Source organism: Oncorhynchus mykiss, chromosome 11 (assembly GCF_057628025.1).
Source record: "Oncorhynchus mykiss isolate SJ-2025 chromosome 11, ASM5762802v1, whole genome shotgun sequence".
NCBI classification, from domain to species: domain Eukaryota; kingdom Metazoa; phylum Chordata; class Actinopteri; order Salmoniformes; family Salmonidae; genus Oncorhynchus; species Oncorhynchus mykiss.
The window spans coordinates 4483199-4500000 of record NC_143032.1 but is presented as its reverse complement, the minus strand read 5'-3'; the positions used below and the strand labels follow the sequence as shown (position 1 = coordinate 4500000).

Sequence of the window (16802 nt, the reverse complement as noted above, 5' to 3'; positions counted from 1 at the left end):
AAGGGCTTTGTTGGCATGGGAAACATGTGTTAACATTGCCAAAGCAAGTGAGGTAGATAATTTACAAAAATGAAATAAACAATAAAAATTAACAGTAAACATTACACTCACAGAAGTTTCAAAACAATAAAGACATTACAAATGTCATATTATGTATATATACAGTCTTGTAACAATGTACAAATGGTTAAAGTACACAAGGGAAAATAAATAAGTATAAATAGGGGTTGTATTTACAATGGTGTTTGTTCTTCACTGGTTGCCCTTTTCTTGTGGTAACAGGTCACAAATGGTTCTGCTGTGATGGCACAGGGTGGTATTTCACCCAGTAGATATGGGAGTTTATCAAAATTGGATTTGTTTTCTAATTCTTTGTGGATCTGTGTAATCTGAGGGAAATATGTGTCTCTAATATGGTCATACATTGGGCAGAAGGTTAGGAAGTGCAGCTCAGTTTCCACCTCATTTCGTGGGCAGTGAACACATAGCCTGTCTTCTCTTGAGAGCCAGGTCTGCCCACGGTGGCTTCTCAATAGCAAGGCTATGCTCACTGAGTCTGTACATAGTCAAAGCTTTCCTTAATTTTGGGTCAGTCACAGTGGTCAGTTATTCTGCCACTGTGTACTCTCTGAGTAGGGCCAAATAGCATTCTAGCTTGCTATGTTTTTTAGTTAATTCTTTCCAATGTGTCAATTATCTTTTTGTTTTCTCATGATTTGGTTGGGTCTAATTGTGTTGCTGTCCTGGGGCTCTGTGGGGTGTGTTTGTGTTTGTGAACAGAGCCCCAGGACCAGCTTGCTTAGGGGGACTCTTCTCAAGGTTCATCTCTCTGTAGGTGATGGCTTTGTTATGGATGGTTTGGGAATCGCTTCCTTTTAGGTCGTTGTATAATTTATCGGCTCTTTTCTGGATTTTGATAATTAGCGGGTATCGGCCTAATTCTGCTCTGCATGCATTATTAGGTGTTCTACGTTGTACACAGACTATATTTTTGCAGAATTCTGCATGCAGAGTCTCAATTTGGTGTTTTTCCCATTTTGTGAAATCTTGGTTGGTGAGCGGACCCCAGACCTCACAACCATAAAGGGCAATGGGCTCTATGACTGATTCAAGTATTTTTAGCCAGATCCTAATTGGTATGTTGAATTTTATGTTCCTTTTGATGGCATAGAATGCCCTTCTTGCCTTGTCTCTCAGATCGTTCACAGTTTTTTGGAAGTTACATGTGGCGCTGATGTTTAGGCCAAGGTATGTATAGTTTTTTGTGTGCTCTAGGGCAATGGTGTCTAGATGGAATTTGTATTTGTGGTCCTGGTGACTGGACCTTTTTTGGAACACCATTATTTTGGTCTTACTGAGATTTACTGTCAGGATCCAGGCAGAATATGTGCAGAAGATCTAGGTGCTGCTGTAGGCCCTCCTTGGTTGGGGACAGAAGCACCAGATCATCAGCAAACAGTAGACATTTGTCTTCGGATTCTAGTAGGGTGAGGCCGGGTGCTGCAGACTGTTCTAGTGCCCGCGCCAATACATTGATATAAATGCTTAAGCTGCATCCCTGTCTCACCCCACGACCCAGTGGGAAGAAATTTGTGTGTTTTTTGCCAATTTTAACCGCACACTTGTTGTTTGTGTATGTAACAGTATAACTTTAGACCGTCCCCTCGCCCATACCCGGTCGCGAACCAGGGACCCTCTGCACATATCAACAACAGTCACCCACGAAGCATCGTTACCCATCGCTCCACGAAAGCCACGGCCCTTGCAGAGCAAGGGGAACCACTACTTCAAGGTCTCAGAGCAAGTGACGTCACCGATTGAAACGCTATTTAGCGCGCACCGCTAACCAAGCTAGCCGTTTCACATCCGTTATACTAGCACCACCGCTAACTAAGCTAGCCGTTTCACATCCGTTACATTTACATGGATTTTATAATGCCGTATGTTTTACCCCCAACACCACTTTCCATCAATTTTGTATATGCAAAATTGAGTCAAAGGCTTTTTTTGAAATCAACAAAGCATGAGAAGTCTTTGCCCTTGGTTTTGGTTTGTTTGGTTGTCAATTAGGGTGTGCAGGGTGAATACATGTTCTGTTGTACGGTAATTTGGTAAAAAGCCAATTTGACATTTGCTCAGTACATTGTTTTCTCTCTCTCTCTCTCTCTCTCTCTCTCTCTCGCTCTCTCTCTTTGTGAGTCTTCTTTCTCTCAGCCATGGAGGAAGTTGTCTAATGAGGACCCAAAATAATTCTGCTTCTTTTTATTTCCCCTCATTTCCTCCCCAGATAAGCCTCCTCCTCCTGTCCTCCATCCCTCCTCCTCCACTAACACACCACCATGGCTGAGACAGTTGGATCTAAGACCCCCCTAAACACTCCACGGGGTAACAACCACCCAGGGGTAACCTCCCTCCCACCAGAGCCCATCCAAATCATCCGCACCAAGGCCCGCTCCAGGAGGGTCCGCGTCAACGTCGGAGGTCTAAACCACGAGGTCCTGTGGCGGACGCTGGACCGGCTGCCCCGTACCCGCCTGGGTAAGCTCCGAGACTGCAACACCCACGAGAGCCTGATGGAGGTCTGCGACGACTACAGCCTCCATGAGAACGAATACTTCTTTGACCGGCACCCGGGCGCCTTCACCTCGATCCTCAACTTCTACCGCACAGGGAAGCTGCACATGATGGAGGAGATGTGCGCCCTGTCGTTCGGCCAGGAGCTCGACTACTGGGGTATAGATGAGATCTACCTGGAGTCCTGCTGCCAGGCCCGGTACCACCAGAAGAAAGAACAGATGAACGAGGAGCTGCGGAGGGAGGCGGAGACGCTGAAAGAGAGAGAGGGAGAGATTGAGTTTGATAACACCTGCTGCCAGGAGAAGAGGAAGAAGCTTTGGGACCTCCTGGAGAAACCCAGCTCTTCCCTGCCTGCCAAGGTAAGAGAGGGAGGGATTTGAAAAAGAGGGAAGGAGGGGAGAGGGTGTACCTGTACCCCCGCTGGTTTTGTGTGTGTTGTGTACTCTCACTGGTTTTGCTCCACACAGAGAGAGAGTGAGAGAGAGAGAGGGATGGGAAGGGGAGGGAGCGCAATGTTATTTTTGTATTTCTGGATCGTCACTTATAGTGTTTGTGAAGAGAGGAGAGGAGAGGAGAGGAGAGGAGAGGAGAGGAGAGGAGAGGAGAGGAGAGGAGAGGAGAGGAGAGGAGAGGAGTTGTCCCAGGTAGCAGGTATAGCTAGTAGTACTACAGCACAGATGAATAACTGCTCTGTTCTCACCAAGATTTCTGTTGGATATTGGACTTTGTGAAATGTGCTCACAATCTACTGTGCGTTCAACATAGAGCTGAAGTACACTGTATGGTGACTGTATCCTACTGTATGGTGACTGTATCCTACTGTATGGTGACTGTATCCTACTGTATGGTGACTGTATCCTACTGTATGGTGACTGTATCCTACTGTATGGTGACTGTATGGTCACTGTATCCTACTGTATGGTGACTGTATCCTACTGTATGGTGACTGTATGGTGACTGTATGCTGGCTGTATGCTGAATGTATTGTACAGTATGGTGACTGTATTGTACAGTATGGTGACTGTATTGTACAGTATGGTGACTGTATGGGGACTGTATTGTACAGTATGGTGACTGCATTGTACAGTATGGTGACTGTATTGTACTGTATGATGACTGTATTGTACAGTATGGTGACTGTATGCTGACTGTATTGTACAGTATGGTGACTGTATGCTGACTGTATTGTACTGTATGGTGACTGTATTGTAAAGTATGGTGACTGTATTGTACAGTATGGTGACTGTATTGTACAGTATGGTGACTGTATGGTGACTGTATTATACTGTATGGTGACTGTATTGTACAGTATGGTGACTGTAATGGTGACTGTATTGTACAGTATGGTGACTGTATCCTACTGTATGGTGACTGTATGCTGACTGTATTGTACTGTATGGTGACTGTATTGTACAGTATGGTGACTGTATCCTACTGTATGGTGACTGTATGCTGACTGTATTGTACAGTATGGTGACTGTATTGTACAGTATGGTGACTGTATTGTACAGTATGGTGACTGTATTTTACAGTGTGGTGGCTGTATGGTGACTGTATGGTGACTGTATGGTGACTGCATTGTACAGTATGGTGACTGTATCCTACTGTAGGATGACTGTATTGTACATTATGGTGACTGTATTGTACAGTATGGTGACTGTATTGTACTGTATGGTGACTGTATGGTGACTGTATAATGACTGTATTGTACAGTATGGTGACTGTATTGTACAGTATGGTGACTGTATTGTGACCGTATTGTACAGTATGGTGACTGTATGGTGACCGTATTGTACAGTATGGTGACTGTATGGTGACTGTATTGTACAGTATGGTGACTGTATCCTACTGTATGGTGACTGTATGCTGACTGTATTGTACTGTATAGTAACTGTATTGTACAGTGTGGTGACTGTATTGTACTGTATGGTGACTGTATGGTGACTGTATAATGACTGTATTGTACAGTATGGTGACTGTATTGTACAGTATGGTGACTGTATGGTGACCGCATTGTACAGTATGGTGACTGTATGGTGACTGTATTGTACAGTATGGTGACCGTATTGTACAGTATGGTGACTGTATGGTGACTGTATTGTACAGTATGGTGACTGTATTGTACAGTATGGTGACTGTATGGTGACTGTATTGTACAGTATGGTGACTGTATTGGACTGTATGGTGACTGTATTGTACAGTATGGTGACTGTATGGTACAGTATGTTGACTGTATGGCACAACATGGTGACTGTATGTTCCAGTATGGTGACTGTATGGTGACTGTATTGTACAGTATGGTGACTGTATTGTACAGTATGGTGACTGTATTGTACAGTACGGTGGCTGTATGGTGAATGTATTGTGCAGTATGGTGACTACATTGTACAGTATGGTGACTGTATGGTGAATGTATTGTGACTGTATGGTGACTGTATGGTGACTGTATGGTGACTGTATGGTGACTGTATTATACAGTATGGTGACTGTATTGTACAGTATGGTGACTACATTGTACAGTATGGTGACTGTATGGTGAATGTATTGTGCAGTATGGTGACTACATTGTACAGTATGGTGACTGTATGGTGAATGTATTGTGCAGTATGGTGACTGTATGGTGACTGTATTGTACATTATGGTGACTGTATTGTACAGTATGGTGACTGTATTGTACTGTATGGTGACTGTATGGTGACTGTATAATGACTGTATTGTACAGTATGGTGACTGTATTGTACAGTATGGTGACTGTATTGTGACCGTATTGTACAGTATGGTGACTGTATGGTGACCGTATTGTACAGTATGGTGACTGTATGGTGACTGTATTGTACAGTATGGTGACTGTATCCTACTGTATGGTGACTGTATGCTGACTGTATTGTACTGTATAGTAACTGTATTGTACAGTGTGGTGACTGTATTGTACTGTATGGTGACTGTATGGTGACTGTATAATGACTGTATTGTACAGTATGGTGACTGTATTGTACAGTATGGTGACTGTATGGTGACCACATTGTACAGTATGGTGACTGTATGGTGACTGTATTGTACAGTATGGTGACCGTATTGTACAGTATGGTGACTGTATGGTGACTGTATTGTACAGTATGGTGACTGTATTGTACAGTATGGTGACTGTATGGTGACTGTATTGTACAGTATGGTGACTGTATTGGACTGTATGGTGACTGTATTGTACAGTATGGTGACTGTATGGTACAGTATGTTGACTGTATGGCACAACATGGTGACTGTATGTTCCAGTATGGTGACTGTATGGTAACTGTATTGTACAGTATGGTGACTGTATGGTGACTGTATTGTACAGTATGGTGACCGTATTGTACAGTATGGTGACTGTATTGTACTGTATGGTGACTGTATGGTGACTGTATAATGACTGTATTGTACAGTATGGTGACTGTATTGTACAGTATGGTGACTGTATGGTGACCACATTGTACAGTATGGTGACTGTATGGTGACTGTATTGTACAGTATGGTGACCGTATTGTACAGTATGGTGACTGTATGGTGACTGTATTGTACAGTATGGTGACTGTATTGTACAGTATGGTGACTGTATGGTGACTGTATTGTACAGTATGGTGACTGTATTGGACTGTATGGTGACTGTATTGTACAGTATGGTGACTGTATGGTACAGTATGTTGACTGTATGGCACAACATGGTGACTGTATGTTCCAGTATGGTGACTGTATGGTAACTGTATTGTACAGTATGGTGACAGTATTGTACAGTATGGTGACTGTATTGTACAGTACGGTGACTACATTGTACAGTATGGTGACTGTATGGTGAATGTATTGTGCAGTATGGTGACTACATTGTACAGTATGGTGACTGTATGGTGAATGTATTGTGCAGTATGGTGACTGTATGGTGACTGTATTGTACAGTATGGTGACTGTATTGTACAGTATGGTGAATGTATTGTGCAGTATGGTGACTGTATGGTGACTGTATTGTACAGTATGGTGACTGTATTGTACAGTATGGTGACTGTATGGTGACTGTATTGTACAGTATGGTGACTGTATGGTGACTGTATTGTACAGTATGGTGACTGTATTGTACAGTATGGTGACTGTATTGTACAGTATGGTGACTGTATGGTGAATGTATTGTGCAGTATGGTGACTGTATGGTGACTGTATTGTACAGTATGGTGACTGTATTGTACAGTATGGTGACTGTATGGTGACTGTATTGTACAGTATGGTGACTGTATTGTACAGTATGGTGACTGTATTGTACAGTATGGTGACTGTATGGTGACTGTATTGTATGTGCTGCATGCAGCATGTGTGTGTGTTGATACATTATGGTCATCGTGTTATCCATGAATTCCTGCAGTCATTATGGTCATCGTTTGTCATCGTGTTATCCATGAATTCCTGCAGTCATTATGGTCATCGTTTGTCATCGTGTTATCCATGTATTCCTGCAGTCATTATGGTCATCGTTTGTCATTGTGTTATCCATGTATTCCTGAAGTCATTATGGTCACCGTTTGTCATCGTGTTAGCCATATTTTCCTGCGGTCATTATGGTCATCGTTTGTCATCGTGTTAGCCATATTTTCCTGCGGTCATTATGGTCATCGTTTGTCATCGTGTTAGCCATATTTTCCTGCGGTCATTAGCAATCTTAGAATTCAAACCGTTTCCATAGTCACTAACACAGTCTAAGGTAATTACATTCCGTTGATATTGGTTGTCTCTAAGTGAATTACAGTGGCTGTAAGGATATAGTGAAGGAGCCAATGGCTGAAGGGGGATAGTGAAGGAGCCAATGGCTGAAGGGGGATAGTGAAGGAGCCAATGGCTGTAGGGATATAGTGAAGGAGCCAATGGCTGAAGGGGGATAGTGAAGGAGCCAATGGCTGTAGGGGGATAGTGAATGAGCCAATGGCTGTAGGGATATAGTGAAGGAGCCAATGGCTGAAGGGGGATAGTGAAGGAGCCAATGGCTGAAGGGGGATAGTGAAGGAGCCAATGGCTGTAGGGATATAGTGAAGGAGCCAATGGCTGTAGGGATATAGTGATGGGGTCAATGGCTGCAGGGGGATAGTGAAGGAGCCAATGGCTGTAGGGATATAGTGATGGGGTCAATGGCTGCAGGGGGATAGTGAAGGAGCCAATGGCTGAAGGGGGATAGTGAAGGAGCCAATGGCTGAAGGGGGATAGTGAATGAGCCAATGGCTGTAGGGGGATAGTGAATGAGCCAAAGGCTGCAGGGGGATAGTGAAGGAGCCAATGGCTGTAGGGATATAGTGAAGGAGCCAATGGCTGAAGGGGGATAGTGAAGGAGCCAATGGCTGTAGGGATATAGTGAAGGAGCCAATGGCTGAAGGGGGATAGTGAAGGAGCCAATGGCTGTAGGGATATGGTGACGGGGTCAATGGCTGTAGGGGGATAGTGAATGAGCCAATGGCTGCAGGGGGATAGTGAAGGAGCCAATGGCTGTAGGGATATAGTGACGGGGTCAATGGCTGCAGGGGGATAGTGAAGGAGCCAATGGCTGAAGGGGGATAGTGAAGGAGCCAATGGCTGAAGGGGGATAGTGAAGGAGCCAATGGCTGAAGGGGGATAGTGAACAGTGAAAATCAGTGGCGGTTGGTGCCGTTTAAAATGAGGGAGGACGATACATTTTTTTATGAGGATGACCTAATTTCTGTTACAGCATATTGGATGACTGTCATTCATATTCACCCAGTTCAATGTAACAGTGACAGGTTTAGGTTACTGTCATTCATATTCACCCAGTTCAATGTAACAGTGACAGGTTTAGGTTACTGTCATTCATATTCACCCAGTTCAATGTAACAGTGATATGGAGAGAGATATCTCTCTCCTACTCGTGGCCAATGTGTTCATCATTGACAAGAAATGTTTGCTTTCAGATCCAGCGAGTAAGTGTATCACTCTCCTTCTCGTCCCACAATCCTCCTCTCCGTTCCTTCCTCCATCCCTCTCTCCTTCTCGTCCCACAATCCCCCTCTCTGTTTATTCCTCCATCCCTCTCTCCTTCTCGTCCCACAATCCCCCTCTCTGTTCCTTCCTCCATCCCTCTCTCCTTCTCGTCCCACAATCCCCCTCTCTCCTTCTCGTCCCACAATCCCCCTCTCTCCTTTTCGTCCCACAATCCCCCTCTCTGTTCCTTCCTCCATCCCTTTCTCCTTCTCGTCCCACATTCCCCCTCTCTGTTTATTCCTCCATCCCTCTCTCCTTCTCTTTCCACAATCCCCCTCTCTGTTCCTTCCTTCATCCCTCTCTCCTTCTCGTCCCACAATCCCCCTCTCTCCTTCTTGTCCCACAATCCCCCTCTCTCCTTCTCGTCCCACAATCCCCCTCTCTCCTTTTCGTTCCACAATCCCCCTCTCTGTTCCTTCCTCCATCCCTCTCTCCTTCGCCATCCGTCACTCTGTCCTTCTTCCTCTCCCACTCCCTCTCTCCACTGTCCCACTACCCAGCTGTCTCTAGTTGATGCATGTAACCCTACTATAGTTGATCTATTTGCCTACATACAGACTTGATTTCATTGGCCACTTTAATAAATGGAACAGTAGTCACTTTAATCATGTTTATATATCTTGCATTACTCATCTCATATGTATATACTGTATTTTTTCCACCATCTATTGCGTCTTGCCTCTGCTGCTCTGTCGTTGCTCATCCATATGTTTATATGTACACTGCCGTTCAACAGTTTGGGGTCACTTAGAAATGTCCTTGCTTTTGAAAGAAAAGCACATTTTTCGGTCCATTAAAATAACATCAAATTGATCAGAAATACAGTGTAGATGTTGTTAATGTTGTAAATGACTATTGTAGCTGGAAACGGCAGATTTTTAAAATGGAATATCTACATAGGCTTACAGAGGCCCATTATAAGCAACCATCGCGCCTGTGTCTTCGTTCAGGTTCACCATCAGAGTTACGTTCCAGACGTTCCTCTCCAGACCCACTCAGCAGAATTTCATTTGATTTACGTTGGAGATTCCTATTGAAGTAATTTACAGCTGGAAGTTTACATACACCTTAGCCAAATACATTTAAACTCAGTTTTCCACAATTCCTGACAGTTAATCTGAGTAAAAATTCCCTGTTTTAGGTCAGCTAGGATCACCACTTTATTTTAAGAATGTGAAATGTCAGAATAATAGTAGAGAGAATGATTTATTTCAGCTTTTATTTCTTTCATCACATTCCTAGTGGGTCAGAAGTTTACATACACTCAATTAGTATTTGGTAGCATTACCTTTAAATTGTATAACTTGTGTCAAACGTTTCGGGTAGCCTTCCACAAGCTTCCCACAATAAGTTGGGTGAATTTTGGCCCATTCCTCCTAACAGAGCTGGTGTAACTGAGTCAGGTTTGTAGGCCTCCTTGCTCGCACACGCTTTTTCAGTTCTGCCCTCAAATTTTCTATAGGATTGAGGTCAGGGCTTTGTGATGGTCACTCCAATACCTTGACTTTGTTGTCCTTACGCCATTTTGCCACAACTTTGGAAGTGTGCTTGGGGTCATTTTCCATTTGGAAGACCCATTTGTGACAAAGCTTTAACTTTCTGACTGATATCTTGAGATGTTGCTTCAATATTTCGACAGAATTTTCCATGCCATCTATTTTGTGAAGTGCACCAGCCACTCCTGCAGCAAAGCACCCCCACTACTTGATGCTGCCACCCCCATGCTTCACGGTTGGGATGGTGTTCTTTGGCTTGCAAGCCTCCCCCTTTTTCCACCAAATATAACGATGGTCATTATGGCCAAACAGTTCTATTTCTGTTTCACCAGACGAGAGGACATTTCTCCAAAAGGTACGATCTTTGTCCCCATGTGCAGTTGCAAATCGTAGTCTGGCTTTTTTATTGCGGTTTTGGAGCAGTGGCTTCTTCCTTGCTGAGCGGCCTTTCAGGTTATTATTTTGTACCTGTTTCCTCCAGCATCTCTCATGTCACAGCCTGACCTGAGATATCTCTGGTTTCTTTATATTTTGGTGAGGTCAGGGTGTGACTAGGGTGGATGCGCTAGTTTTTGAATTTGTCTAGGGTTTTTGTAGGTCCAAGGTTTTTGTAGGTCTAGGTATTTGTATGTTTATGGTGGCCTGATATGGTTCCCAATCAGAGGCAGCTGTTTGTGGTTGTCTCTGATTGGGGATCCTATTTAGGTAGCCATTTTCCCTTTGGTGTTTGTGGGATATTGCTCTGTCTGCACTATCCATATAGCGTCACAGTTCGGTTTGTTCAGTGTTCATTCTGTAAATAAAGAAGAAGAAGAAGAAGAAGCACCTTGGTCTCCTTCGTACAACGAATGTGACACTTCACAAGGTCCTGTTGTTCTGGTTCTGATTTTCACTTTTCACACCAAAGTACGTTCATCTCTAGGAGACAAAAACGTGTCTCCTTCCTGAGCGGTATGACGGCTGCGTGGTCCCCATGGTGTTAATACTTGCGTACTATTGTTTGTACAGATGAACGTGGTACCTTCAGGCGTTTAGAAATTGCTCCCATGGATGAACCAGACTTGTGGAGGTCTACAATTTTTTTCTGAGGTCTTGGCTGATTTATTTAGATTTTCCCATGATGTCAAGCAAAGAGGCACTGACTTTAAAGGTAGGCCTTGAAATACATCCACAGCTACACATCCAATTGACTCAAATGAGGTCAATTAGCCTTTCAGAAGCTTCTAAAGCCATGACATCATTTTCTGGAATATTCCAAGCTGTTTAAAGGCACAGTCAACTTTGTGTATGTAAACTTTTGACCCACTGGAATTGTGATACAGTGAATTATAAATGAACAATTGTTGGAAAAATGAATTGTGTCATGCACAAAGCAGATGTCCAAACCGACTTGCCAAAACTATAGTTTGTTAACAAGAAATTTGTGGAGTGGTTGAAAACCGAGTTTTAATGACTGCAACCTCAGTGTATGTAAACTTCTGACTTCAACTGTAGCTCAGGCTTCCCCTTATCTCTCTCTCATACACACACACACACACACACACACACACACTGATCAGTGACACGTCAGTTAAAATCGTCAGTGCTCAGTTGGCCTCAATGAGAGGCCAACAAATCTGAATCTCTGCTGTAAATCACGATCACGCGGCATATTAAATGACCTTCTACGAGTGTCTGATAGGGTCTGGATAGCACCGTAATTATTCTAGGTATCCTAAACTAGGTATTGGCAGGTGCGTTGTAACTGATTCATATTGTTTCCCAGCCTGGGTCTGAAAAGCTATTACTGAGGGAAGGGAGAGTCCACCTTGTAAAGGAAAACAAATCACTATTTAATTCAGGAAATGTTTCCAGGGCGCGTATAGCTCGTAACTAGGGTAACTAGCCAGCCAATGAGGAAAGAGGGAACTACAGGATGTTGACAGTTAATACGATGTTTAGAATCCATAGTCCTCAAGCATAACCCTAAAGCACAGGATAGTGACCACCATTAGAATATTTGAACTTGTTCTTCTCCCAATCCCTATGTTTTAAATTGGTAAAGTAGGGCACTTTATAGGGAATAGTGTGCCATTTGAGACACAGAGGCAGCCCTATATTTCTCACTCTCCTTCCTCTTCAGTCTCCTCATAGCCTGACACCTCTTCCTCCTCTTCCTCCTCTTCAGTCTCCTCGTAGCCTGTCACCACTTCCTCCTCTTCCTCCTCTTCAGTCTCCTCGTAGCCTGTCACCACTTCCTCCTCTTCCTCCTCTTCAGTCTCCTTATAGCCTGTCACCTCTTCCTCCTCTTCCTCCTCTTCAGTCTCCTCGTAGCCTGTCACCTCTTCCTCCTCTTCCTCCTCTTCAGTCTCCTCGTAGCCTGTCACCTCATCCTCCTCTTCCTCCTCTTCAGTCTCCTTTTGGCCTGTCACCTCCTCCTCCTCCTCTTCCTCCTCTTCAGTCTCCTTATAGCCTGTCACCTCTTCCTCCTCTTCAGTCTCCTATTAGCCTGTCACCTCTTCCTCCTCTTCAGTCTCCTTATAGCCTGTCACCTCTTCCTCCTCTTCAGTCTCCTATTAGCCTGTCACCTCTTCCTCCTCTTCAGTCTCCTATTAGCCTGTCACCTCTTCCTCCTCTTCCTCCTCCTCCTCCTCCTCCTCTTCAGTCTCCTTATAGCCTGTCACCTCTTCCTCCTATTCCTCATCCTCCTCCTCCTCTTCAGTCTCCTCAGAGCCTGTCACCTCTTCCTCCTCCTCCTCCTCTTCAGTCTCCTATTAGCCTGTCACCTCCTCCTCCTCTTCAGTCTCCTATTAGCCTGTCACCTCTTTCTCCCTTCAGTCTCCTATTAGCCTGTCACCTCTTCCTCCTCTTCCTCCTCCTCCTGTTCAGTCTTCTTATAGCCTGTCACCTCTTCCTCCTCTTCAGTCTCCTTATAGCCTGTCACCTCCTCCTCCTCTTCCTCCTCTTCAGTCTCCTAATAGCCTGTCACCTCTTCCTCCTCTTCAGTCTCCTTGTAGCCTGTCACCTCCTCCTCCTCTTCCTCCTCTTCAGTCTCCTTGTAGCCTGTCACCTCTTCCTCCTCTTCCTCCTCTTCAGTCTCCTTATATCCTGTCACCTCTTCCTCCTCTTCAGTCTCCTTGTAGCCTGTCACCTCCTCCTCTTCCTCCTCTTCAGTCTCCTTATAGCCTGTCACCTCTTCCACCTCTTCCTCCTCTTCAGTCTCCTTATAGCCTGTCACCTCTTCCTCCTCTTCCTCCTCTTCAGTCTCCTTATAGCCTGCCACCTCCTCATCCTCTTCAGTCTCCTTGTAGCCTGCCACTCCTGTCACCTCCTCCTCCTCTTCAATCTCCGTGTAGCTTGTCACTGCAGGAGCAGCAGAAAAGGATGTGTTGCATCCCCCAGGTCAAAACGAATGCACTACTTAGGGAATAGGCAGCCATTTGGGATGCAGGTACAGATACAGATGCTACAGGAGGAAGCTGTGTTCATGATCCACCCTCCACCCTCCCAGACATGAAATATGATCCCCTCTTCCTATCCATCTACCCCTCCATCCCTCCATCCTCTAACCCTACATCCTCCACCCCTCCATCCTCTAACCCTCCACCCCTCCTTCCTTGAACCCTCCATTCTCTAACCCTCCATCCTCTAACCCCCCACCCCTCCATCCTCTAACCCTCCATCCTCTAACCCTCCACCCCTCCATCCTTGAACCCTCCATTCTCTAACCCTCCATCCTCTAACCCCCCACCCCTCCATCCTCTAACCCTCCATCCTCTAACCCTCCACCCCTCCATCCTTGAACCCTCCATTCTCTAACCCTCCACCCCTCCATCCACCCCTCCACACTCTAACCCTCCATTCTTTAAACCTTCACCCCTCCCTCCACCCCTCCACCCTCCACCCTCTAACCCTCCATCCTCTAACCCTCCCTCCACCCCTCCACCCTCCACCCTCCATCCTCTAACCCTCCATCCTCTAACCCTCCATCCCTCCATCCTCTAACCCTCCACCCCTCCATCCTCTAACCCTCCATCCTCTAATCCTCCATCCCTCCATCCTCTAACCCTCCACCCCTCCATCCTCTAACCCTCCATCCTCTAACCCTCCACCCCTCCTTCCTTGAACCCTCCATTCTCTAACCCTCCAACCCTCCACCCCTCTAACCCTCCACCTCTCTAACCCTCCACCCCTCTAACCCTCCATCCTCTAACCCTCCACCCCTCCATCCTCTAACCCTCCACCCCTCCATCCTTGAACCCTCCATTCTCTAACCCTCCACCCCTCCACCCTCTGACCCTCCGTTCTCTAACCCTTCACCCCTCCCTCCACCCCTCCCCCCTCCATCCTCTAACCCTCCATCCTCTAACCCTCCATCCTCTAACCCTCCCTCCACCCCTCCACACTCCATCCTCTAACCCTCCATCCTCTAACCCTCCCTCCACCCTCCATCCTCTAACCCTCCATCCTCTAATCCTCCATCCCTCCATCCTCTAACCCTCCACCCCTCCATCCTCTAACCCTCCATCCTCTAACCCTCCACCCCTCCATCCTCTAACCCTCCATCCTCTAACCCTCCAACCCTCCACCCCTCCATCCTTGAACCCTCCATTCTCTAACCCTCCAACCCTCCATCCTCTAACCCTCCACCCCTCTAACCCTCCATCCTCTAACCCTCCATCCTCTAACCCTCCATCCTCTAACGCTCCATCCTCTAACACTACATCCTCTAACCCTCTAACCTCTAACCCTCTAACCCTCCATCCTCTAACCCTCCATCCCTCCGTCCATCCAGCCCTCCATCCTCTAACCCTCCATCCCTCCATCCATCCAGCCCTCCATCCTCTAACCCTCCATCCTCTAACCCTCCATCCTCTAACCCTCCATCCTCTAACCCTCCATCCCTCCAGCCCTCCATCCTCTAACCCTCCATCCTCTAACCCTCCATCCTCTAACCCTCCATCCCTCCACCCTCCATCCTCTAACCCTCCATCCTCTAACCCTCCATCCTCTAACCCTCCATCCCTCCACCCTCTATCCTCTAATGCTCCATCCCTCCATCCATCCAGCCCTCCATCCTCTACCCGTCCATCTGTCCCTTCATCCCATGATTAGTCCCACTGGTGTCCTCCCTGGCTGTGGTGGAACAAAGTGTTCTGTGTGAGGAGATGAGACCACTCAGCTAGCAGCTCTGTGTTTATGTGTATTGTAAAACTGAATGATGTGTTGTAACTACTTTTGGGCTCCATCTCATGTCAACCCAACACCATATTTACAGGTGGCGTTCAACATGGAACAACATGACTTAGGACCAATTTTACTGACACAGTACATCACAGACATTAGTTGATACTTAGGGAGTCCTCTGGATGTGTCACTTAGGGAGTCCTCTGGATGTGTCACTTAGAGAGTCCTCTGGGTGTTTCACTTAGGGAGTCCTCTGGATGTGTCACTTAGGGAGTCCTCTGGATGTGTCACTTAGGGAGTCCTCTGGATGTGTCACTTAGGGAGTCCTCTGGATGTGTCACTTAGGGAGTCCTCTGGATGTGTCACTTAGGGAGTCCTCTGGATGTGTCACTTAGGGAGTCCTCTGGATGTGTCACTTAGGGAGTCCTCTGGATGTTTCACTTAGGGAGTCCTCTGGATGTGTCACTTAGAGTCCTCTGTGTGTTTCACTTAGGGAGTCCTCTGGGTGTTTCACTTAGGGAGTCCTCTGGATATGTCACTTAGGGAGTCCTCTGGATGTGTCACTTAGAGTCCTCTGGGTGTTTCACTTAGGGAGTCCTCTGGATGTTTCACTTAGGGAGTCCTCTGGATGTTTCACTTAGGGAGTCCTCTGGGTGTTTCACTTAGGGAGTCCTATGGGTGTTTCATTTAGGGAGTCCTCTGGATGTGTCACTTAGAGTCCTCTGGGTGTTTAAATTAGGGAGTCCTCTGGGTATTTCACTTAGAGCCCTCTGGATGTGTCAATTAGGGAGTCCTCTGGGTGTTTCACTTAGGGAGTCCTCTGGGTGTTTCACATAGGGAGTCCTCTGGGTGTTTCACATAGGGAGTCCTCTGGGTGTTTCACATAGGGAGTCCTCTGGGTGTTTCACATAGGGAGTCCTCTGGGTGTTTCACTTAGGGAGTCCTCTGGGTGTTTCACTTAGGGAGTCCTCTGGGTGTGTCACTTAGGGAGTCCTCTGGGTGTGTCACCTAGGGAGTCCTCTGGGTGTGTCACTTAGGGAGTCCTCTGTGTGTGTCACTTAGGGAGTCCTCTTGGTGTGTCACTTAGGGAGTCCTCTGGGTGTGTCACTTAGGGAGTCCTCCTCAAACCTTGGAAATGTTGTGAAGTTACCACAGTTTAACAACCCTAGTCATCATATATAAAAGTATACATGAGATCTACATGGTCCCAGTGACCCTAGACAGACAGGGTTCAGCCACAATACATGGTCCCAGTGACTGTAGACAGACAGGGTTCAGGTCCTAGACAGACAGGGTTCAGGTCCTAGACAGACAGGGTTCAGGTCCTAGACAGACAGGGTTCAGGTCCTAGACAGACAGGGTTCAGATCCAATACATGGTTCAGGTCCTAGACAGACAGGGTTCAGATCCAATACATGGTCCCAGTGATCCTAGACAGACAGGGTTCAGATCCAATACATGGTTCAGGTCCTAGACAGACTTACAGTGTTCAGTCCTAGGCAGAGTTTAATCCCAACATGAGAGTTATAAGGCTCTGTGGAACCCTCCATTACTCTT

General features: G+C 46.1%; 1 protein-coding gene across 1 annotated transcript in view; it reads left to right on the top strand.

The window, feature by feature from the left end:
- LOC110535180 (potassium voltage-gated channel subfamily B member 2-like) overlaps window positions 1-16802 on the top strand; it is a 433524-nt gene that overhangs the window by 115136 nt on the left and 301586 nt on the right. Inside the window, exon 3 of the mRNA XM_090189224.1 lies at window positions 2288-2936. Coding sequence (XP_090045350.1) covers window positions 2340-2936 — 597 coding nt within the window. The 5' untranslated portion in view covers window positions 2288-2339. The remainder of the gene's footprint in view (window positions 1-2287; window positions 2937-16802) is intronic.